At 34.4% G+C, this 24,190-nt stretch overlaps 3 protein-coding genes across 5 annotated transcripts; 1 reads left to right on the top strand and 2 right to left on the bottom strand.

The window, feature by feature from the left end:
* The first annotated feature begins 500 nt into the window (after positions 1–500).
* LOC107926492 (probable adenylate kinase 7, mitochondrial) lies at positions 501–2,611 on the top strand. Its single transcript, XM_016857353.2, has 4 exons — positions 501–1,064; positions 1,244–1,384; positions 1,501–1,659; positions 2,200–2,611. Exons 1-4 carry the CDS (start codon positions 699–701, stop codon positions 2,350–2,352), a joined length of 819 nt encoding a protein of 272 aa, XP_016712842.2. The 5' UTR covers positions 501–698; the 3' UTR covers positions 2,353–2,611.
* LOC107926490 (uncharacterized) lies at positions 2,547–7,372 on the bottom strand. Its single transcript, XM_016857352.2, has 9 exons — positions 7,073–7,372; positions 5,643–6,389; positions 4,608–5,482; positions 4,254–4,509; positions 3,928–4,152; positions 3,615–3,788; positions 3,275–3,469; positions 3,071–3,184; positions 2,547–2,976 (listed from the first exon to the last, which is right to left on the bottom strand). The coding sequence occupies exons 2-9, from the start codon at positions 6,345–6,347 to the stop codon at positions 2,641–2,643; spliced, it is 2,880 nt and encodes a 959-aa protein (XP_016712841.1). The 5' UTR covers positions 6,348–6,389; positions 7,073–7,372; the 3' UTR covers positions 2,547–2,640.
* Positions 7,373–9,903: 2,531 nt separating this feature from the next.
* On the bottom strand, positions 9,904–14,508 carry LOC107926346 (probable inactive leucine-rich repeat receptor-like protein kinase At3g03770). 3 transcript variants are annotated; one of them, XM_016857182.2, is made up of 9 exons: positions 14,294–14,505; positions 13,789–13,848; positions 12,327–13,697; positions 12,094–12,227; positions 11,748–11,991; positions 11,462–11,673; positions 11,343–11,368; positions 10,484–10,595; positions 9,904–10,399 (listed from the first exon to the last, which is right to left on the bottom strand). In XM_016857182.2, exons 3-9 carry the CDS (start codon positions 13,654–13,656, stop codon positions 10,175–10,177), a joined length of 2,283 nt encoding a protein of 760 aa, XP_016712671.2. In that variant the 5' UTR covers positions 13,657–13,697; positions 13,789–13,848; positions 14,294–14,505; the 3' UTR covers positions 9,904–10,174. The 3 variants fall into 3 exon arrangements, 2 of the variants coding, with proteins under 2 accessions (XP_016712671.2, XP_016712670.2); XM_016857181.2 differs by having other exon boundaries at positions 13,930–14,504; XR_001692192.2 differs by lacking the exon at positions 11,343–11,368 and having other exon boundaries at positions 10,217–10,399; positions 13,930–14,508.
* Positions 14,509–24,190: the final 9,682 nt, after the last annotated feature.

Genomic DNA, 24,190 nt, shown 5'->3' with positions numbered 1-24,190 from the left:
ATAATTATATACTTAATATATTAATATATGATTAGTAATTGAATTTAACCAAACGAATTTAACTGTTACTATTTGGATTAGGACTAAAATTTTAATATTTAAAAATTATAGTGATTAAAATTGACCAATTTAAAAACTACAGAGATTAATTTGAATTAAGGGGTAAATATTGAGAACTAAATTTATAATTATATCTTATATATTGACAATATAAATTTAATAAATGGACTATTTTGCTCTTACAAGTTCAGTTTCTCCACTTTTTTCAGAATAAGGATTAAAATGTAATCCAGGATATAGTATAAGGGCTATTATGGAACTTTAACCATTAATTTAGTTGAAAGGCTGTATTTGGGGTTTAGACTTTTCGAAGCGCAACTAAATCCACGCGTCACTCTCTAAACCTTTCAACCAACCACTTTCCAAAGCTCCGACAACTTTTGTGATCCAAACAACCAATCATACGTCGACACCACAACATTTTCACGATTCCACAAATCACAACCACATGATCTTTTCCGAGTTCCAAGTCATCAAATAAGAAGCTGACACCTGTCAATACCACGAGCGCAAATTTCTCATTCAACGGTGGCGTTTTTAACTTTTCCCATCACAAGAAAGAAAGATCCTCTCTTTCGTTAGTTAAAACCAACATCTTTCCCATTTTCTCTCTCTCTCCTTAAAACCCTACCGCCACCATGGCAATAGCATGCCTGCCAAAACTCCGACTTGCCACCGCCACAGCCGTCTCCGTTTCCACCTTCCTTAAGCCACTCAGACATGGGCTCCGATCATTCGGATCAGCAGCTGCGTTGGAGCTTCCTGACGAGGATGTATACTACGAGTACGAACAAGCTCACCGGGATCGGCGCTCAGCTCAGCCGAAGATTGACGTGGATGGGTCAGCGACAGACAGGGGAGTCCAATGGGTACTTATAGGAGAGCCTGGGGTCAAACGACATGCTTATGCTGAAAGGCTTTCGAAGCTTCTAGAAGTTCCACATATTTCAATGGGTACCCTCGTTAGACAAGAGCTTAATCCCCACTCTTCTCTTTACAAACAGGTCTTCCTTTTCTCTTTGTGAATAAGTTTTGATCTTTTCTCAAAGTTGGGTATTTGAATATTATGTTGTTTTTTTGTGCTGTAAAGGTTCCTATATTATGGGAGAAGTTCTTTATTTATTTATTTATTTATAATTATTATTTGTTATTAACTTTGTTTAATATAATCATTTGTGTTTAGATTGCAAATGCTGTGAATGAAGGGAAGCTTGTTCCAGAGGATGTTATTTTTGCTTTATTGTCTAAGAGGCTTGAAGAAGGTTACTATGGTGGTGAAAATGGTTTCATTCTTGATGGGATTCCACGAACCAGGATCCAGGCTGTGAGTCATCTAAGATTTTGATGGCTTTTCTGCATGTTTTATAGGATTCAATTATATGTATATATTGGTAGATAGATAGATAGATGCAAATCAATCTCATGTTTTGTTTCTTTCAGGAGATTCTTGATCAAATTACCGATATTGATCTGGTTGTCAACTTTAAATGTACTGAAGAGCAAATGTTGAAGAGCTCAGAAAGTGAGGTTCTTCACATTGGCAGTTCTAAAAATGTAGGAACTTCCTGGAAGAAAAATGTCCATGTATACTCAGAGCAGGTACTGATATCCCTGTTTGATAGAGTTGTCTAATGCAGCAACATGTTGGTAAAAGCTCACTTAAGAGTTGGATTACATTTTACTTTTTTTATTTAAAAACTTTACAAATTAGTTATATGTTAGATCAATGAGTAAATTGGTCTTTTTTGTTGAAAATTTCATCCATTTTTATTGTTAAAAACTGGTTTGATTGATAGAATATTTTGATAGTTACACATAGTCTGCCATGTGTATTTCATTTTGACGTTGCAAGGATCAGTTTTTAATAGTAGAAATAGATGAAATTTTTAATAAAAGGATTACTTTACTGTTTGATCTTCCATATAAAAATTAATTTATCCATTGTATAAGTAAAAGGGATAAAATGCAATTTGACTCCTAGTACAAAGGCCTCCACAATACTTTTATTACCAACATGTTCTGGACTGGTTGTAAGGATTTCATCGTTTTCTCAACATATATTGGCCTGCCAACATAAAAAGCTTATGATAAACTATTTGATTCTTTTGCTAACCAAATAATGTTTTTTGATGTACATAGGCCAAGTCAGTGGAGGATTATTACAGTAAGCAAAAGAAGCTTCTCAATTTTCAGGTGTCTGGTGCACCAGCAGATGCATGGCAAGGTCTTTTGGCTGCATTACATCTTCAACATATTAATGCTCTTACTTCTTCACAGAAGCTGACGGCATAAAACCCTCATTAATACTTTCAAAACTAGTGTTCACCCTTCCCTTCTATTCCGGCATGGTAGTAAATATGTAACTATGAGTGATAGTCAAGTTTTTCTGAGTGCGGCAAATTTGCCTCTGAAGTTTTGTTTCCCTTTTGTAAGTTGCCATGCAATGTAGTTTGATGATCATTGTCATATATATATAAGTAGCTTAATATACAAGGGATTGCTTTGTCATTTCATTTCCACGTATTATAATACAAACCAAATTTTACTTGCATATATGCTCATGAACATGTAATCGATGGTTTATTCAGAGTTCATCCATACATCTCTTAGGAGCTTATATCTGATAGCACTTTGGTTACTATTTCCCTTTGATATCCTGTTAGGCTTTGATTGAAAAGGGGATGATAAGAAGCCATCGATGAAGATCGATGATAGGGGTGAATTCAATTCATCGAGCTCATCATCGCTTGTGTGTGATTTTCTGAGAACTGAGGACCCACTTCTTCTCAGTTGAGATTTGCTTCCAACTTCTCCAATGATGCTAGCAACGGATGTTGCTGAAGGTGGTGAATAAACCGGCGGAGATGCTACACATGGAAAGTTTGTAATTGAACCTTTCCTAGCTTCAACAGGATCCTAAATCGAAATAGAGGCAAAAATGGTTAGGTTTGAGTTATATGCACATGGAAGATGTCTAGTCTATGAGTACTTTTAAGATTTTTAGACTAACCTCGGCTTCCAGGGCTTCAAGCACAGCATTTGGAACCGGGTCAGGGCAAAATTCGTCAGGGGCAAAAGTGTCGAGAACTCTCTTAATCAACGTTGCAGCAAATGTCGGACATACCTTTTAAAAATAAGATCAAGTACGGTGAATAAACGCAATGATCATGAATGCCGGAGATTAAATAAAAGGTCTAAAGATAGGATACCGAACCTCTTCCCTGATATGTTTACTTAGAAGCATGTCCTTGGGAAGCATCATGAGATCACTCAAGGCATTAAGGAGATTGAAGGACTTTAATGATGTGATTTGTTGCTTGTCATTGTCATCCCAATCATTCTCATCTCCAACCAAGTCATCGTCATCTATGCCAAATAGGTCAGTCAACCATCTCGACCAGTTTCCGATCTGACATCCACAAAAACGAATTTCAACAAGAATTGCTTTACTTCAAAGGAGAAAAACCAAGGTACAGTCAACATCGTAACCAAAATCGTTTTGACTACAGGTGTAATCAAACTTAAAGTCACGACTACACGTTTGCATTGCTTACCGCATTTTTCAGTTGTGCACCGGCACCAAAACTTGTTTTCCCAGCTGGAATAGGAAGCACCAGAGTATCACTAATAGGGTCAGACACAGGATCAGTAGGGATTTCATCACCAGAATCACGGAGAATGGCATTGAACATTGCCACATCTAATCGTGCCACACATTGCTCCATTATCTAGATATATGATAACAATGAATTATAACAACTTTATGCTCATTTAATGTTAATAGATTCAGAAGCCAAGTCGGCCCATTGCAAAATTGTGTGCCATTTAGATTTCAAAAGCAAAAGGAGAAAAAGAGAAGTAAATTACCAATTTAGACAGCAAACATAAGCAGCCACATTCATGCCCCGCAGCTCGAACCGGGCAAAGTCTTTCACAAGCATCCTTGAAAGCTTTCTTCCAATGGTCTAATGAAAAGTTCACTTGGTCTTGATTACTTGAACTAGGTATCCTCCCATAGCTTTTACTTGAACCAGAGCCCTTGCCTTCATAAATTTCCTTTTTGCCCTCCGACTGCATATGCGGAGTGAGTGCCTGATATGGAAATACGGAACATAGTTTGGTCAGACAACTATCTGAGACATTCTGTACCATGCCATCATGTAATAGAGGACGAAAAAGAGTTTATGGGTTACCTGCCACCAGACAGACTCGATGATTCTAGAAAAGACCCATGTTTCAACCCTTTCTAAGGCCGAAGTAAAGGCAAGCGGGTTGTCCCAGTCGCTAAAACTTTTATTTTCCTTTCTACCAGGAGAGGATTCTCTCCATTTCAATGGAGATGATGCCAGTTTCTTCCCCTTCTCAACTCCATTTCTTTCCGTGCATCCAACAGTACTTTCACTTATAATTGCTCTCAAAACGACACAGTTTGACCACCAGAACATCAACCTGCAGTCATCATGCATATGATCTATAAGTTAATGAGAAATCATGCATATGATCTGACTTAAAAAGAAAGAGCAAGTCCACATGCACTCGGGACATACCTTGGAACATCATTTCCACATGCTTTCGCAACCAAAGCAAGTCCAGAAACAGCGCTTTTAGCAGCACTCCCTCTCCTTAATTGGGAACCTTCCTTACAAGCATGAAGATACAACCTAGAAAGGCGACGGGCTGGAGCATGCACCTTACTCATGGAGCTTCCATGCTCGGCAACTACCGAGTACAAAGCAGCCTCAGTGGCAGCAGCTTCTCTCAACTCTCCTTCAAGCATCTTTATCTTGTTTTCCAATTGCTGCACTTTGTTATCCAAAATGACATTTCGAGTATCCTTGGGATATACCTTTGAATCTTTCCTTTTGTTGCTCGATTTGCTTCTGGAGCTTCCCGGCCTATGGTGTACATCCACTGCAAAACCAACTTCCTTCAACTCCTCATTAACCACGTCTGATGAAGGTCGAATGGATTTGACATCATTGGCCTTCATTCTTAAAGCATTCTCTTGTGATTGAACATTCAATTGTTCATCTTCGGTAAAATACCTTTTGTCTACTGAGTACTGTCCTTCATGTCCATTTTCTTGCCAACCATATCGCGAGTTTGCTTCCAAAGAAAAACCATATGCATCATCAGCAACTGAAGCCTTAGAACCAGAAGAGTTGATTTCGTTGTGCATCTTTTCACTAGTCAAGGATGATGAAGTAAATTGAAATTTATGGTTAACAATGTTTTCTCGTACAGATGAATTGGAACCATAAGAGTTAAGTGCTGAAGCACGCACATCTACTGATCTCTCAAAATCGGATGATAAGTCTGTTAATGATGAGTTCGCCACATTTGTTCTTTCCAGGTTCAACTTCGAAGCCAGTATATGTTCCCCTTTAACTTCCTTTCCAACAGTTACAGTGACCAATCCATTCTGCAATTCAGTACGAATTACTATATTACCAGGTGTAATTAAACTTATTAAATAAAAACCAAGACACCCCTTTAAGCTGACTAAAGGCCATGTCCCCGAACAAAAGAATCATAATCTGAAGGGAAAATATGGGAGATATTGGCAAATAAGTAAGAGTTACCTCTTTATTTTGAGGAAGTGAACTGCCATTAGATTCTAAATTTGATGAAGACACAGTCAGAGATGAGTGTGAGGAAACATCATCATCGGTGAATGAAGCAATCTCAGCTTCCTCGGCATATTCTTCATCCATAAGAGAAGAAACCGACTCGCTACCTTTCTTATCCTGAAATAGTTCCTTTGACAGGCCGCTTCTTGATGAAGAAATGTTCTGACCGTTGGAAATTCGATCAATTTTAATGAGCAACATCGGCTGTGTAGTGTTACTATAACTCCTTTTACTATTCATTGGAACAGTAATCTCTAATGTCTCTTTGATAACACCGTATTCCGCCAAATCCACAATGGCAGTTGCCAACAATTGGATCTTTTCCCTTCGAGGTTCATACAAGTTAAATTCTAAGAAATTCTTATGGAACATATCAACATCCCTTCCTTTAACAGACAAGTCCCTTACTAGATTCACTGGTAACTTAAATGACTCGTTAAACTCAATTTTTCCCTCACCAACAATGGAACCGAGTGTCGGTGAAGTAGTTTTGGTAGACCCTGAGTTACGTTCACTGTTTTCCCATTGAATCAAGACGGAACGAAGTGATCGCAGTGACTGTGAAGGGGGCCAAGGTTTAATCTCCTGAATGTGGATTAGATAATCAACTCGAACTGTCGGTCCTCTCCAGTTTTTTGCATTCAAACCGAGAACCATTGTTGCAGATATACTAGTATTTTATCAATCCAAGTTGAATTCCTATAATGCAGAAAACATTATAATTTTTATAGAGAAAACTTTGCACCAAGAATTAAATGCAAAACTAATCAAATCCGAGCTTATAATCCTAATTCCTAAATCCCATCACATTTTACCACCAAACTCAGGTAAACAAGATTGATTTGTAAACCCCAAAAATAGATTAAAGGCAATTCTTTTCCCTTCAAATTTTCCTGCAGTTTCTCAACAACCAAACATATAAAAGAAACATAAAGTAACAAATGATAGATGCATTGAAAAGTTAAGCCAATAAGGCAGAAATGATTAGCATAGAAATGAAGAAATAATGCCAAAAAAGAGCTTAAAAATCATAGCTACCAATAAGGAAAAAGGATTATTTCTTCAAAAAAAAAAGGAAAAAGGATTAAAGCAATGAAATTGGCAAAGGAACTTTGAGCTCATTCATGCAATGAACATTAAATAAGTTAAACAAAGCTTTAAAATAAAATAAAACATAACCAAAAACAGAAACTTAAAAGTTCATCAAGTTGAATGGGAACTTTTCTATTCATGAGCATCAGATCCAGTTCAAATAAACAAAATATGGTCCAAAAAAATCAAAACTTTTAGGCTGAGAAAAAAGGGAATTATTACAATGTAGAGATTAAAAAAAAACCAAAGAGGAGAAGAACAAGAAAATGAGAAAAGCAGTCGATTTTCACCTTGGGTACACTGAATGTGGCCAGAAAAATTTCCAGGAAAATTAGAAGAATAAGAAGAAAAAGAAGAAAAAGAGCAGCAAGTGAGGCAATGGGAAAGCTAAAAGCTTGAAACAGTTGGTTTGGGAATGGTTTCCAATTCCATGGTTGAAGAATAATACAAGCTGAGAGATATTTAAGGCCTTTTCTTTGAGGTCCAGTATTAAAGATGGTGGCTGGTTTTTGAGTACACTACTGACCCAAAAACAAAAAGAATATATGAAAATTGAAGAGAAGAATAAAAATAGAAATAATTATTTTCTTACACCGAGAAGGGAACTAGAAAATTCACCAGAAATTAAAACTAGAAAAAAGTTGTGGTAAAAGACCTCTCCAGTACTTCTTGATTGATTTCTCTTTCAATTTAGTCCCTGTCTATTTCGGAAAGACTATTAGTCATGGTGTTCAGTCAATTTATCCTATTTTTTATTCGTATGATAGATTTCAATGTTTAGACATTTTGTCAACTTGTCCTAATTCTAAAAAATTCAATAAATTTAATCCTCAATATTTGTGCATTTTGTCAATTTGGTTTTTATTCTAAATTTGTTGAATTATTTTTAGAGTCTGGAGAAAATTGACAATATTTGTAAACATTAAAGGTTAATTTTGTTGTTATACCAATCAAATGTAGAATAAATTGATAGAAAAATATTGTGATTACTTGTTCTTTTGACAAGAACTAAATTGGTATGTATTGTTAGAGGGATCAATTTGCTCAATATTAAAATTGAGAGGGACAAAAAAATCTTTTTACCCAAAATTGCAAGAAGGTTTCTAAAAGGTCAAATTCACAAGTATAGGGACTAATGTCAGAATTTGACCTTTCTAAAACCATAATATCTGATTCTGTCAAAGCCAAAACGATGTAGTTTTGAAAGGCTTCATCGCGTCCGATTGTGATGCCATGGCGGAAATGCTTCATCTTAATTAAATATTGCGAAGACGTAAGAAGAGATTCTGTCACGCGCTTTAATGGAATGTAAAGATAACTCTCCGATGCCTCCTGTGTAGTTTTGAGTCACGCTTCGGAATTTCGCGTGGGAGGATTAAAGTGAAACAGGTGTTTCCTTTCGCCGACATGTCACTGTTGTTGTCCACTTTCCTATTAATAACAAATGCAATCTAGGAAATTATCCTTTTCATAAAATGAAACTTGAACCGAAGAAAATGATCAAATAATAAATAAATTAACAATTTATCTCTACATTTTTCAATTAATTTTTTGATATTTTATTATTTTTTAGACATCGCTTGATTTTAAGAAAAAGTGAATTTGTAATATTATTTTTTATATTTAATTTTTGTGATGAGTTAATCACATATTAACTTAATGAAAAAGACAAAAACACCCAACTAAATCAAATATATAATTAAGGATATTTAAATAATTTAAAATATTATTATTACATGTAACTTCACTTTCATCGATTCTTTAAAAGAAACCCAAACAAATTACCCAACAAAAAAAAGGGGGTGAAATCAAATTGTAGTTCACAGTTTGTTCCAAGAAAAATGAACTTCAACTCAAAGCAATGAAACAAACAAACACTATCACCAAAGAGAAAAGGGGAGAGTTGAGATGTCAAACTCCATATGTAGAAGATTTGTTCATAACCATAGAGTTGGTGAAGGTTAAAATTTTATGTGATTGGTATTTGAAAATAAATATCCAATATTTTTTATTTTTTTTAAATATTATACCCAGAAATACTTTAAAGATTATTATTGTACAGTACCTGTATTGATAATCTAAATACCCATGTTTTTTCAGGTAGGGTTTGACCTATATCCTTGTCTTATCTTGTAAGATTCATTACATAACAGCTAGCAACCATATTCAACAAAAAGATTGGCTGTTTTGTATGAATATGACATAGAATTGGGGACAGAGATATATATGTTATTTCCTACTCTGTGATAAGAACTCACGTTGAAAAATGCACCGGAATCATGTAGTTGGATTTTTAGATATGATATTATTAGGAGAGAAAATCATAAATTTTAAATATAATTTATATATATATTGGGAACTGACTTACAAATCATGACTTTTGTATAACTTTTTTCTACTGGGAATGGGGGAGCCCATTGCTTTGCAGGCAAATGGTAGATCTACCAGAAACCGAAAACTTGTGAACTTTTTGCCTGAATTTGAAAGCAATGGGGCATTATAAGTTTGATGACCTGGTTTGTTGTTCTGAGAGGGTATATTTGAATATCATTCCAAAAATTAACATGCACCATATTTCGATTCTTCATTTTTCTTTTAAGTATTCATATTAAATATTTGTGTACGATACATATTTAGTCATAACTATTAGTATTCGACATTCCAAAGGTATAGAAAAGCTTGAAAAAAAACTGAACATATATTTGACATGCATCCGAGTCCTGTAATACAGCTAGGGGTAAAAGTACCATGAAGGTCATTTTGTTAGGAGTTGGATTGCATTTTGCACCCTCTACTAAATAAATGAGCAAATTAGTTCCTATATGATAGACCGAAGTGCAAATTGGTCTTTCTGTTAAAATTCCATCTATTTCTACCATTAAAAATTAGTCCTTGTACGTCAACATGAGGTACAAATGACATGCCACGTGTAACTATCTAGTTATTCCATCAATCATATCAGTTTTTAACAGTACAAATAAATAAATTTTTTAATAAAAAGGGTAAAATATAATTTGACTCCTAGTAAAGGGACTTTCATGGTTCGTTTACCTATAGCTAGGATGGCAAAGCAAAACCACACAAAGGAAATGAATATAAGGAACAGAACAGACCTTTGAGCTAAGCTAATAATATTGGTTATTGGAGACCAGTATTTGGAGCCCATTTATGGCCTCACAGCAACTTTCTTGCAACAAAAATATATGCTAGGACATATCTATTTTACCAAAATTTTCCATTTATAAGGTCTAAAATATGACATTTTCAGCTTTACATCTCTAGCTCTAACTCATTTTATATAGGAAAGCACATTCCAAGAGCTTTATCCGAGCAGTATCAGCAGGTTTCTCCGAAAACAAAACATCCGGTGTGTACCAACCATATACAATTGACTACGATGTAGAATCGGATTTCTGATCGGCATCGGCTGCAGCCTGAACTTGAGCTGCATACTGTAAGTTCCAAAGAACGTCCTCAAGCGATGGCCGAGATGATGGTTCGGGACATATGCATTTGCCAGTAATTGATACTACGATGGATAACGACTCCTGTGAGCAAGTGGTCAACACCGTCGGATCCACAATTCTCTTTCGGCCATCCTGGCTGCCAAAAGATACCTGTAATGTGTGATACAAGATCTTATAAGTCATTAATGATCATGATTCTTGACACATTTTGATTGCATTTTAACAATGGCTTACCATTTCATTTAAAAGAAATGTTTCTCCTTTTCCACTCACAATAGGCCCAACAAGTGACTCAAGTAATATAAATCCAAAATTGTAAACATCATCCTCTAATGTTTTCCTTTGGCTGCAGTATACAATGAAAGGTAGTTGATTATATACACAACAAATTGCAAATCTAGTCTCAAATATGATGATCCTTAGATACAGCTTTGTTCATTGAGATACAACCATGTCAACTGCTGAGGCATGGGGGTAAAAGTATCATAGATGCCCCTATATTAGGAGTCAGATTGCATTTTGCTCCTACTACTCAAAAAATGGAAAAATTAATCCCTATACGTTAGTTCAAAGAGGTCTTTGTATGTTAGTATAAGGTACACATGGCATGAAATTTTTAACAAAAGGACCGGTTTGCTCTTTGAGCTAATGTACAAAGACTACTTTAGTCATTTTTTGAATAGAGAGGTAAAATGCAATCTGACTCCTAATACAATGGCGTCTATAGTACTTTTGTTGAGGCAAGGGTGCTCCAGCAATTACCATGGCGCAAAAGTGGGAGCAGCAGAAGCCTATGTTCCTTTGACTTTTCATTTTTTTCGAGTGTTAGTGTCCGACACTTTTGAATATCAAGGACTCTCCATATACATGAAAAACTTCGAAAAAAATTTAAACATACAGATGTTAAACAAGTACCTATATCCGGCACTCATACCAGAATCCTAGACAGAAGCAACTGCTCATGCAATGAGAATAGATTACCAAATGGTCTTCCATCTACCATAATTTCTACTATCGATACATGTCCATTATCTTATATATGAAGATGCATTATGATGGTATCTTTTGCAAGTAACAAGTTAAATATAGATACCTAGACTTTAAGCTCTCTCCCTTTGCCTGCAGAAAAATATAATGTTTCAGAATAACCACTTAGGACCAATGATATCTTTTGCAAGTAACAAGTTAAACATAAATAGCTAGAAAACCTGCCTCTAGTTTTTCATTTTCTTCCATGATGATAAACATCCCATAGTCACTCAGCTTTGCTAATCGATGCTCGTCCAGCAGTATATTGTCCGTCTTCAACCGGTTATTATAAACTCCGGGAATAACCCCAGTATGTAGAAAATGTACAGCCTTGGCTACATCGATTAGAATCGCTAATCTATCTGACCACTTAAGAACCTTCTCTGGACAAGTTTCTGCACCATTTTTCCATATTATGTTACTCAGAATCCAGCATATATATAATTCAACGTTCAAACACAACATTTACCTGACAAATGCATACGATAGTTCCCGTTAGGCACATAGTCATATACGAGGAAGACTTTGCTTGCGCCGGAATCATCTTGTACGCCACCAGCAATGCAGTGACCTAAAAGGCCTACTAAATGTGGATGATGAAGCTTTGACAAGAAATCAAGCCTAACTTTAAGATTTTGAATTGAATATTTCTTCTGTAAAGTCAATGATCGAATGACAACATAGGTTCCACTCTCCAATCTTCCTTTGTAGAGCTGAAAAATAGAAACAAATGAAGTTAGATAGGCCATTGATGATACCATATGCAAATATCAGAACCAAGTACATAATCTCCAACCCTGTTTTATTGAGGATACCTTTCCAGTAAACCCTTCACCCATGAACATTGATGAATCAAAGTTATTTGTAGCTTCTTCCAACTCTTCCATGGAAAACAGTCTACATATTGGAGTACCTTGCGTCCCAAGTTTAGCAACTTCAGAAATGAATCCTAAACATCAAGTAATCAATGATTAGAGATTAACATCAATGGTTACTCAAATTTCCCTTTGAAGCACTATAAAACCGGGTTAGGATAGCATTTTCTTACTGGCATTTGCAAGAACTTCGGATGAAACCCCGGTTGTTGGATTGTCTTGAACAACCTTTTGTCGTATATGAGTTTCAAAAGTCCGTCTTGGTCGGCATCTTTGAAACAGAATAAGAATCCCAAATGCCAAAAGCATCAAAAGTAGAACAGATACTACAATAATAGCAACTAATACAGCTGTCTTTCTTCCACTTCTCCTTGTGTTTGCTTCTTTACAATAAAGACCTTGATGCTGTTGTTGGCCATCAGTTGACAAACAGTTCCCACCATATTTTACTACTCTCTTATCTGATTTATTGTCTAAGCAAGAAGGAAGATCACCAACCAACTTGTTATTAGAAATATCGACAAATCCGAGTTTGCTACCACATGTTAGATGCTCTGGAAGTGAACCACTCAGCACATTTGATGCCAAATTCAAGTAACTGATGCTTGGCAAATCAAACAAAGCAGAGGGTGGTGTTCCACTCAGTTGATTGAAAGACAAGTCAAGGTGTTGAAGATGACTCAATACACCAAATTGTGCTGGAATTTCACCGGAAAATAAGTTCTTAGCTAGAAGAGCTGTAACCAATCCTTGGGGCATGACAGGCAGTTCGGAATCCAACCGATTCTCTCTTACATCCAGCACACGCAAGCGAGTTAAGGAACTCAAATCAGGCAACTTACCTGAAAGCTTATTGTGGCACATTGCAACATCTGTTAGGCTCGAAATTCGACATATGGAGGAAGGAAACTGACCCTTCAACCTATTGCCTCTAAAGCTTAGAACACTAAGGTTTGACAAGGAATCTAGTGTATTAGGAATAGTATCATTGAAGTAATTGCCATCCAATGTTAGAGTTTGAAGCTTAACCATTCTAGATATCTGAGGTGGGATTGAACCAAACATGAAATTGGAGCTTAAATCCAAAAATTCAAGGGAATATAGCCTATGAATCTTATCAGGAAGTGGCCCCCAAATTCCAAGAGACACTAAACTAAGCACCTTCAAACTGGTTAACCTTGTCAACGTAGTAACTAATGAATCAATGGAGAAAGTCTTAGACAATGTTTTACTAGGAATTGCATATCCATTGAAGTCACTAACATTTGCAACCTTATCTCCCCTAATCTTAAACTCAGTGACAAAATTATCCTGGCAAGATATAGTCAAATTAGACATTGCAGACAAGTTACAGAGATCCCCATTGTAATTATCCAGAATTTGTAGCTGTGAAGGGTACTCTAAATGCTTCCTTATTTGCAACAAAAGTTGAGTTTGGTAAGTTTGTAATCCATGGCAACTCCATGAAAACAATACTAGAAGAAACAAGTAGAAGTATCCCATTCAGGAAGCTCGTGAAGCAACAAACTCCAGATGTAAAAGCCCTAGAATTATAAGCAAAAAAAAATGTTAAAATTCAGAAGAAAATGAAACATACCTAGCAATAGGGAAGCTTTCATAAGCAATGTCTTTTACCTGAAGGTTGAACCTTTATTTGCAAAAACCCAAGCGCAGAAATTTCAGTAGTGTTGAGGACTGCAAATTCAAGAGCACACTTAAAAGCATAAAAAGGCTTGTTGGAGAAAAAAAAAACAAAAAGAAAAAGAAATTTCTTACTTGGGAAGAATCAAAGATGGTGTTTTTTCCCAAGAAAAGTTCAACACTTTAACTAACTTTCAGTCAAAAAAGAAAGAAACCCAAAGCAGAGAAACACGAGAGAGCATTAACAAACAAGCAAGTTTCATGATCCAATGAAAATGTCTTTTATCACTTTCTCTCTCTCTCTTGCTACTCTCTAGGAAAATGAACAACCACCCAGAAACACCAAGACAAGGTAAAAAAGAAAAAAAAATTGTAACTTGAAGCATTAATAATGGCAAATTGCAAGGGTTAATTTGAACATGGTATGGTTGAGTTTCTGTAATTGGAAGTAATAATATTGAAGCGAGATATTGAGGAGAAGTGTACTAAGGCACTGCACCTGCCTGCAGGTTTGGCTGCAAAATGCAAATATAATGGAAGGTGGGTAGTTGAAAAGGAAGAAACAATCAAAAGGTAACCGATAAGGCAATTAAAAGGGAGGTGCATTAATGGAGGAAGGCCTTTATTTTTTCTTGAGAGAAAGAGACAAAGCAAAGTGAAGACTGCAGAGAGAGAAAGATGATTGCTTAAGAAATGCAGAAATGGAGAGAGATTACTATAACTAATATATTTTTAACTGTTGGGAATCATCCAAAATGACCTTGGAGTTTTCTGATATTTGTAACAATGGCATCACGTGGGTGTTTTCTTTTTTCAATCCATATTTAAAATTTATTTTTATCCTATATTCAAACATGAATATAAAAATATATTACATATAAATTTTTTAATATATTTTATGTTTATTTGAATGAAGAAGATAATCTTGAGTCAAGTGATATAATATTATCAGATTCGATAATATAATGTAATATTGCATTAGCACCTAGTTCTTAATTAATCACACATTCCTTTGTGTAATGATAGATCAACTGTCATCATAAGCTAATCACCTGCAGTTGAATTATCTCTATAATTGATTAACATATATATGTATATATGGCAAAAAGATACAAGCACTTTCAATGTCATTTCTCAAAAGAAGTTAATGGAAATAAATAAATAGGCATTATCATTGGAAATTGGATTTACTGCTAAAAAAGCTTTGCACTCACTCTAAATCCTGGGAGGGACAGCCTGTTTTGAAGGCAAGACCCACGTTGTTACACAATTTGCCCCATCATCAACTTCAACACCTGGAACCCCACGCGCTTTTGCCCATCTTTTACATCACCAAATGACAAATTTTAGTCTGTAAAACTATAGTAGAGATTGTTATATTAAAAATTAAATTCGTAAAATTAAAGAGCAAATCAACTCTTTTTATTAAAAATTATATTTATTTTTTTATTTAAAATTTACGTGATTAATAAAATAACATACAAAAATCAAATTTTATTAGTAGAAATAAATAAATTTTTAATAAAAAAACTAATTTATTTATTAATTTAATATACAAAAATTAATTTTATCCTGTTTTTAGTAAAATATTTAATACAATCTTACTTACCATACAAAATCCTTGGTGATATTTTTACCGAAAACAAACTCTAGTCACGCGACTTTCAAGGTGAAGCATAAAGTGGACTGGTTTCTTGGTAGTGGAAAAAGGGTAGACAAAGAGGCATGTTGGCTGAGGAAGCAGACCAAAGTAGCTGGCTTGGTTTGGCTTGGAATCTGCATATTTGGACATGGCATCTCACTCAGTGTAAGCTTCATTGCAGATATCATCATCATTGGCTATTGATATATGTTAAAGTTGATTGGTATAAAAGGTTGGGTCTATTTCAAGTCTGATTCTTTATATTTTTCAAGAATTTAATTTTTTTTTTTATTTTCAAAAACCTTTTATAATCACATGTATCATTGATTTTATAATCTAAGAATAATTTAATTGGGGTAGGATGGTATGAGTCGTTTCAATAATGATGACTCTAAGATTCAAATTTCATTCAAATACTTGGGAAAGAGTTCATCGTCACTTCTTCTAATCACTTGTAAAATGTAAATCTAATTATTAATATCATTAAAATTCTTCTACCAACAACTTTTGAGTGAAGTAGTAAGACATATTGTATTCTCAGGGGAAGACACAAATTCGAATATTGAAGACGATATTATTGGGAAGGGCGGTCATAAACCTCAAATATAGACTGTAACACGGATATGAACGATACTAACTAATGATTTTTAACAAATATCATTTTTTTGTTACATGGTTATCAAATGAGTATTTTAATTTTAAAATGTCATGCTATTGAATAAAATAAAATAAAATAAATCTATATTATTAATAATTGAGTCTAAATTTTTTAAATTTGAAAATCAATGAATTATATTTTTAAAAAATAAAAAAGATAAATTTCTGAAATATATTTTTTTAAAATAATAAATTTTCATTTCACATTGACCCATTCTAACATGGTTGGTCTTCTGTTGATAAGAGTTTAAAGATGGGGCAGCTTTATCTTACAATATAATGTTCAGATTTTCATCGGACCCAATGATGAATTTGACTACGAGATACTGTAATTACATTAAGAATTGTCAGAAAAGGACTAACATGTCTAACACCTAACCTATTGAAATTATATATATTAAAATAATTATCATGTCCGAGATTTTTATTTTTATGTTTTTACTTTTATTTTAATATTTTTATGAATTTTAATATGGTTTTTACAAATTTATAAAAAATTAAAAACACCTTTTTTAATTTAAAAAATTTAAGTTTTGAATTGAATGAACTTAGACAAATGGTTGTCTAGGTTCATTCTAGGAAAAAGTAAAAAAAAATATTTCTTTTATTTTTTTAAAAATTGTTTTTAAATTTTTTGTTAATGTAGCATTGTCATGTCAGCGATTATCATTGACATGGAGCACCACGCCAGTGACTGTTGCTGACATGGAGCACCATGTCAACATCGTTAACGACCACATCAGTGTTATAATGATAAAAAATGAAAATTATTTTTCAAAGGGCTTAACTGATGCAAATTGAGAGTTTGAAAGCTTAATTAAATGTGTTTTTTGCAAAAGGGCTTACTTGATTTTTTCGCCAAAGTTCAGGAACTTATATGTCCCTTTAGCCTTTTTATTTTATTTGAAATTTACCGTAATCGATAGCCATATTAAATTTTGATTAAATTTATATTTTCAAAGTTAATTTATTCATTTACAATATTTGAACTCGAAACCTTAATTAAAAAACATCAAACTCTTATTTACAAAACCCAACATATTATAGTTCACATGTTTCAAGTAAGTCGTGTTTTAGCATAGCATGAGTACAACTTTTTAGAGGGATGATTGGCATGTTAATTTTCCTACATAATTATTATAGTTTCCTCCTTCAGAGACGACCCTACTGTCACACCTCTTAAATTTACTCCTCGCGAGAGCTCCACCTGCTCCTCGCACACATCCCTCGAAAATACTCAACTTAATTATCATTTTTAAGGCCAATTATCACGTTCCATTTGAAATTATTGATAGCATATTTAATTGACTAAGAAGACAATCTATTTAATCACTTGTCCTTGATCTACTAATAGAAACATGAATAGAAACATGATATGTGACACCTAGAAATTGTAATTGAAGTATAAAAACCCTCATCTCTAGCTAAAAAGGGGATCTTTCCAACTCTCTTTCCCTCTCTTCTCCTCCAACTGTCTCACCCAACCTCAATACTACCTTTGCCTGAGCACCCCTATGATGGCTCTCCATTTGTATCTAATGAGATGAACCGTCCAACTTCATCGTTATCTTCACCTGGCCAGATCCAAACATCAACAATAATAAATGATTAATAGAAGAAAGAAAAAACAGTAAATCAGTAACCAATGAAGGGGAATGTGAGATTGAATAATGTTTAATCCCATGAGGAACAGACAAAAGGTAGTCAATGATTAGAAAAGTGGGCTCTTATTTTTAGGCCAAAAGACAGCTTAAGCAAAGGAGGATTAAATGACATAACATGTAATAAGTGTTAAAATCAAATATGGGACAAAGATGTAAAAGGGGCCAGCACTAAATTTGAGACAAAAATACATTGCCTAAATCTATCCCCACCTACTTCCATATTTAAATTTAAGTACAAGTATGGAAAATTTAGTGAGGGCTAACTTTATAATCTATAATCTGTAATATATACAAGTACTAAGTGTGGAATATTTTTTATTTTCTATCATATTATTAAATTCGTATTACTAATAAATAAAAATAATTAATAATTAAAGTTAAAATATTTTTTATTTTTAAAATTATTTTTATTTTATATAAGCAAATTTTTCTACTTTCATATTTATTAACGTAATAAAATAAATTTATAACTTGAATAGAAGTCTAAGTATATAAATAGAGATTGATTTTATCTTTTAATTATCACTTAATTGGTATTAGAATTATATAACAATTAAAATTTAAGTTTTGATCTATAAATGGCATCCATTGGTAACATCTAAAAGAAATCACCCGTAAAAAGAATGAAAATTGTTAGCATTAATAAGTTAAAAGTATCTAAAAAGAATGAAGTATTAAAGTAATGGTTGTTTGAAGAGGAAATATCAAATAGGAGGATAAACCCTCTTCAACTTTTAAATAGGAGGATAAATGCGCTTTAGCGCACTCAAATCCACGTTCTCCTACACTGATAACAATACCGATGCCAACCAAGCTAAAAGTCAATCCACGCTAATTTTTTATATTACTTTCCATAATTTTATGCATTAATTCAAAGTTTATTTTTAAAAGGAAAAGAAACTTATACTTAGTAAATTACAATTCAAGTGTAAATGATGGTTATTTTACCCATCTAATCCAAAAAAAATTTAATATTTACAAAAATAACCCTAGTTCAAAAACATTCACTAAAATTACTTGAAATGAACAATAGATTTGGGTTTTGGAAATCCAATGGCTGGCACCACCTTGTGTTTTGGCCCCACCATTACTTGATGATTGTGTCAGGCTATAAAAATGATTTTTTTTTAGTTTGGAAATCCAATGGCCAGCACCAGGGTATTTTTTTTAAATCGTATCATACTAGTATACAAATATACCAGTATTTGAAAGAAAGAATTTTTTTTGGTTCTGGCCATGTAATGGCCGGCACCAAAGACATTGAAAAAAAAATTTGGTGCTGGCCAGTAGATGGTCAGCACCAAGTACATTTTTCGAGTCCCAAGGCAATTTTTTTTTACTTTGGGACACTGATGGCCGACACTAATGTCAATTTAAAAAAAAAATTGGGTGCTGGTCAGTAGATAGCTGGCACCAAGTACATTTTTCGGGTCCCAAGGTAATTTTTTTTTACTTTGGGACACTCATGGATGGCACCACTTTTTTGGGTCTCGAATTTTTTTTTTTGGTTTTGGGACACCAACGGCCGACACCAACTTATCACATTAAAAAAGAATTATTTTTTTCTTATTTTGGAACATTGATGGTCTGCATCAAGTATTAAAAAATTAGCTTTCTTAATTTTGGGAATCAGATGGCCAACACCAAATTCATTAGATATATATAGAGGTGTTTTGTCTTCCATTTGAGTTTTTGTTTGCTTTATTAGTTGAAAATCGAGATTAAAAATGTTAGTTTTTTTTCTTTGTTGAGAAGGAAGTAAAAAATTTTTAAGATGAGTTCCCAAATTTTGTTTGTTTATGTTTATTTTGATGGAGAAATGATAAATACAATTGAAGAAGGCTGTGTATTTCAAAGTCGAAAAAAAAGAGGAATGATGTTGACACCATTTTTTTTGTGAAAACGGGGTCGTCTTGGGTTTTGAAAAATGAAACGGGAGTCGCCACCAATCCTTTTTTATGAGGTGTGATTGGATCACCTCAAAAAGTGGTTGTTTTTAATAAACGGTTTGATTTTATTAAAACAACAAGTTTGGTCCACGAAATTCAGAAAAACGGGTTCGGGAGTCGGTTACGCACGAGGAAGGATTAGCACCCTCGATACGCCCAAAATTGGTACCTAGTTGATTACTTAATGTCTTAATGTCGAAAATTGAAAACTTTGGAGAATTTTAAAAATACGATCATTGTATTAAAACGTTGAAAATTTTCAGGAAAAGGGCATGTTTCACGTTATTCGAGAAAGAGAATCATATCCAGTAAGTTAGGACACAATGTCTCGAATTCTCGATACGCGAATGAAAATGCTTGTTCAAAAGATATTTAACTATCTTGGATAAAAAAGGGATCACGACCAGTAAGTTAGGACACGATCATTTTTTAATTCCTGATATCGTTTAAAACTTAAGCTTGAAAAGATTCGTGTAATAAAGTTTAAAAGAATATTCAATTGTTTAAATCAAATGAAGAAATCACAACCCAATACGTTAGGGCACAATTTCTCAAAATATTAAACATTGAATATTGCATTTATTTTGAAAAATCCTCGTCTCGAGAAAACAACGTGTCACGTCCAATGCGTTAGGACACAACGTATTGAATTCTCGATAACGAGCTTTTTATCATTTTAAAAGAGTAATCTCGATTATCTAAATTCAACGAAGAAAGTCGAAATCCAATACGTTAGGGCTTGATTCTCTCGAAGATCTAAAATACCGAATATTACTTATTTTTAAAATTTCTTTTTTGAAATCTCAATAAAAAATGGGTGTAATAGAATGATGATGATAATGTAAGTAAAATAATACAAGCACAACTAAAACGAGCAACAAATAAAATACATAATAAACAAATCAAAGATACATGAAATAATAAATGAATAAAAAATCTAAAACATTTCATAAAAATAATGAACACTTCAATAAATGAATAAATAAATATCAAATAAAACAACGATAACAATACGAATTATAAAAATGAAATATTTATGTATGTGCATCTATATATTTAAATTATAAATTATAAATTATATGAATGTTTATACATATAAAAAAACAAATATGCATATCTATGTATATATATATATAAATTATAAAGCATAAAAAAACATAAGTATGTATATTTATAGATATAAATTGAAAAATATATGCATATGCGTACATATATATATGAAGTGTAAACTATATATAACATATAAGTATTTATATATATAAATAGAAAAAAAGGTTATGTATGTATATATATTATAAATATGTATGTATGCGCATATATATATAATAAAATTTGGAATTAACAAGACATAGATAATAATAATATTAATAATAATCATAATAATAATAATAATAACTTATTAGTTTTAATAATAAAATAACCAAGATATAAACAGAGGGCTAAATTGAACACAAAAAACAAATTTTGGGGACAAATCGCAAATAAATTAAAGGGGAGGGACTATTCTGAACACGCGCAAGACATGGAGGGACTAAAAAGGCAATTTGTCCTCCTCCTTTAAAACGACGTAGTTTCGTAAAGGGCTAAATTGAAATCCAAAATAAACTAACGGGGTAAATTTAAAAATATAAAAAAACTGATTGCGAAAACATCAAAAAGTGGAAGGGCTAAAAGTGAAATTAGCCCTTTCATTGAAAACACGCGGATCCCCCTGGAGCGGGTCGGGTCACACGCGGGTCGGCCTTAAAACGGCGCCGTTTTGGGACCTATGCGCCCAGGCCAAAACGACGTCGTTTGGCCTGGCTATAAAAGTATTTTTTTTAAAAAAAACTTCATTTTTTCTTTCTTTCTTCAAGAATACAACAAAAAAATGAAAATTCTCTCAAATCCTCTCCCCTTCTCCGGGCACTGCCCAGAATCCAGCAATGGGACCGTCGTTGGCACCGTCGCGCCGGCCACCGTGCGCGGAGGCCGGAAACTTCAAAAAAGGTAATTTTTTCTTTTTTTTGTTATATATATTATACGTATATAAATAAATGAATAAACAAAAAAATAAAAAGAAAAATAAAAAAGGGTTAGAATATGTAAAAACGAAAACAAAAAGAGCCAGAAATCACCTTTGATTTTTGTGTTTCTTATTTTTGAAAAACATTACAAAGAGGAAAGGAAAAGAAAATAAAGCCCCCCCGTTACAAAGGTTTCAATCGGTTTGTATATCGATTTCAAAAAAACAAAAGTCCCCCCTTTTTTTACATTTGTTTCGGCTTTTTAAAGCCTTCTTGTTACTGCTTCTGTCTTGTTCGTTTCTCTCTTTTGTAGATGACAGGTGGCGCGAGCGGGACGATGGGACAGTGGCGGTGGCAGCCTGCAGACGGCGCTGGTCAGAAGAGGTAGAAGGACGAAAGCCCTAAGTGCGGCGCACCTAAAGTTAGGTTAAATTTTTTCTGATTTGTGTTTTTGGGTATTTGGGCTGTGATTGGTTTCGGGTTTGGGCCAAGTTATTAGGCTGGTTCTTATTTTGGGTTGTAATTGGGTTAGTTGGGCCTGGTGTATCTGTTTTGCTGGTATGGGCCCGGGCAAAATTGGGCTTGTACAGCTGCCCCTCTTTGCTTGTTGTCGTGTAAGGAGAACAGAGCAAAGACTAAGAGAGACCAATTTTGCCCGGTCTCGCCTGATTTCGACTTCTTTTGACGCTTCCCTTCTTCAAGTAGGTTTATTTCAATCTACTGTGTCTTGTTGCGTCGATCCACTCTACTGCACTTCAGAAAAATATGACTTGTAGCTTCAATCCATTCTGCTGCAATTTCAGGGGGCGAAGTTTGTGGTTTAAATTTACTTCCCTACCACCTTAGGAAGATAAGATTCACCATCTTTGATCTGTTCCACTATTGCTTAGGGAAACAAAATCTTCAATCTATTCCACTGCTGCCCAGGGAGATAAAATTACTGGCCTCAATGTACTCCACTGTAACCACAGGGAGGTAAAATCTGCCATCTTCGATCTGCTCCACTTTGGGAGATAAGATCTGAAACGATCTACTCTACTGTAACCTCAGAGAGATAAGATCCTTTTTAATCCGCTCCACTGTAATATCAGGGAGATAGGATTACTAGCTTCAATCTACTCCGCTGTAATCTCAGGGAGATAAGATCTGAAATTCTTTGGTCTGTTCCACTGTAATCTCAGGGAGATAAGACCTGATGCGATCTACCCTACTGCAACTTCAGAGAGATACGATCTACTACTTTAATCTGCTCCTCTGCAACTTCAGGGAGATAGGATTATCGGCTTCAATCTGCTCCACTGCAACCTCAGGGAGATAAAGTTTGCCATCTTCAGTCTGCCCCGCTGCAACTTTAGGGGGATAAGACCTGCTTACTCAATCTGCTCCACTGCAACTTCAGGGAGATAAGACTGGATGTGATCTGCTCTACTGCAACTTCAGAAAGATAAGATCTGTGGTTTTAATCCGCTCCATTGTAACTTCAGGGAGATAGGATTTATTTCTTTCGTCTGCTCCACTGCAACTTCAAGGAGATAAGACTGGATGTGATCTGCTCTACTGTAACTTTAGAGAAATAAGATATGTGGTTTTAATCCGCTCCACTGTAACTTCAGGAAGATAGGATTAATTTCTTTCGTCTGCTCCACTGTAACCTCAGGGAGATAAGACCTGATGCGATCTACTCTACTGTAACTTCAGAGAGATAAGATCTGTGATTTTAATCCACTCCACTGCAACTTCAGAAAGATAGGATTAATTTCTTTCGTCTGCTTCACTGTAACCTCAGGGAGATAAGATCTGAAATTCTTCGGTCTACTCCACTGTAACCTCAGGGAGATAAGACCTGATGCGATCTACTCTAGTGTAACTTCAGAGAGATGAGATCCTTTATTTTAATCCGTTCCACTGTAACTTCAGAGAGATAGGATTACTAGCTTCAATCTACTCCGCTGTAATCTAAGAGAGATAAGATCTCTGGCTTCAATCTGCTCCACTGTAACCTTAGGAAGATAAGATAGTGTTTTGGATCTACTCCGCTGTAATCTCAGGGAGATAAGGTTTGAAATTCTTCGGTCTACTCCACTATAACCTCAGGGAGATAAGGTTTGAAATTCTTCGGTCTACTCCACTGTAACCTCAGGGAGATAAGACCTGATGCGATCTACTCTGCTGTAACTTCAGAGAAATAAGATCCTTGATTTTAATCCGCTTCACTGTAATCTCAGGGAGATAGGATTACTATCTTCAATCTGCTCCACTGTAATCTCAGGGAGATAAGATCTCTAGCTTCAATCTACTCCACTGTAACCTCAGGGAGATAAGATCTGAAATTCTTTGGTCTACTCCACTGTAACCTTAGGGAGATAAGGTTTGAAATTCTTCGGTCTACTCTACTGTAACCTCAGGGGGATAAGACCTGATGCGATCTACTCTGCTGTAACTTCAGAGAAATAAGATCTTTGATTTTAATCTGCTTCA

The sequence above is a fragment of the Gossypium hirsutum genome, chromosome D07, assembly GCF_007990345.1.
Source record: "Gossypium hirsutum isolate 1008001.06 chromosome D07, Gossypium_hirsutum_v2.1, whole genome shotgun sequence".
Classification (NCBI taxonomy): Eukaryota; Viridiplantae; Streptophyta; class Magnoliopsida; order Malvales; family Malvaceae; genus Gossypium; species Gossypium hirsutum.
The sequence above is the reverse complement of the archived record's forward strand: the minus strand, read 5'-3'. Positions and strand labels throughout refer to the sequence as shown.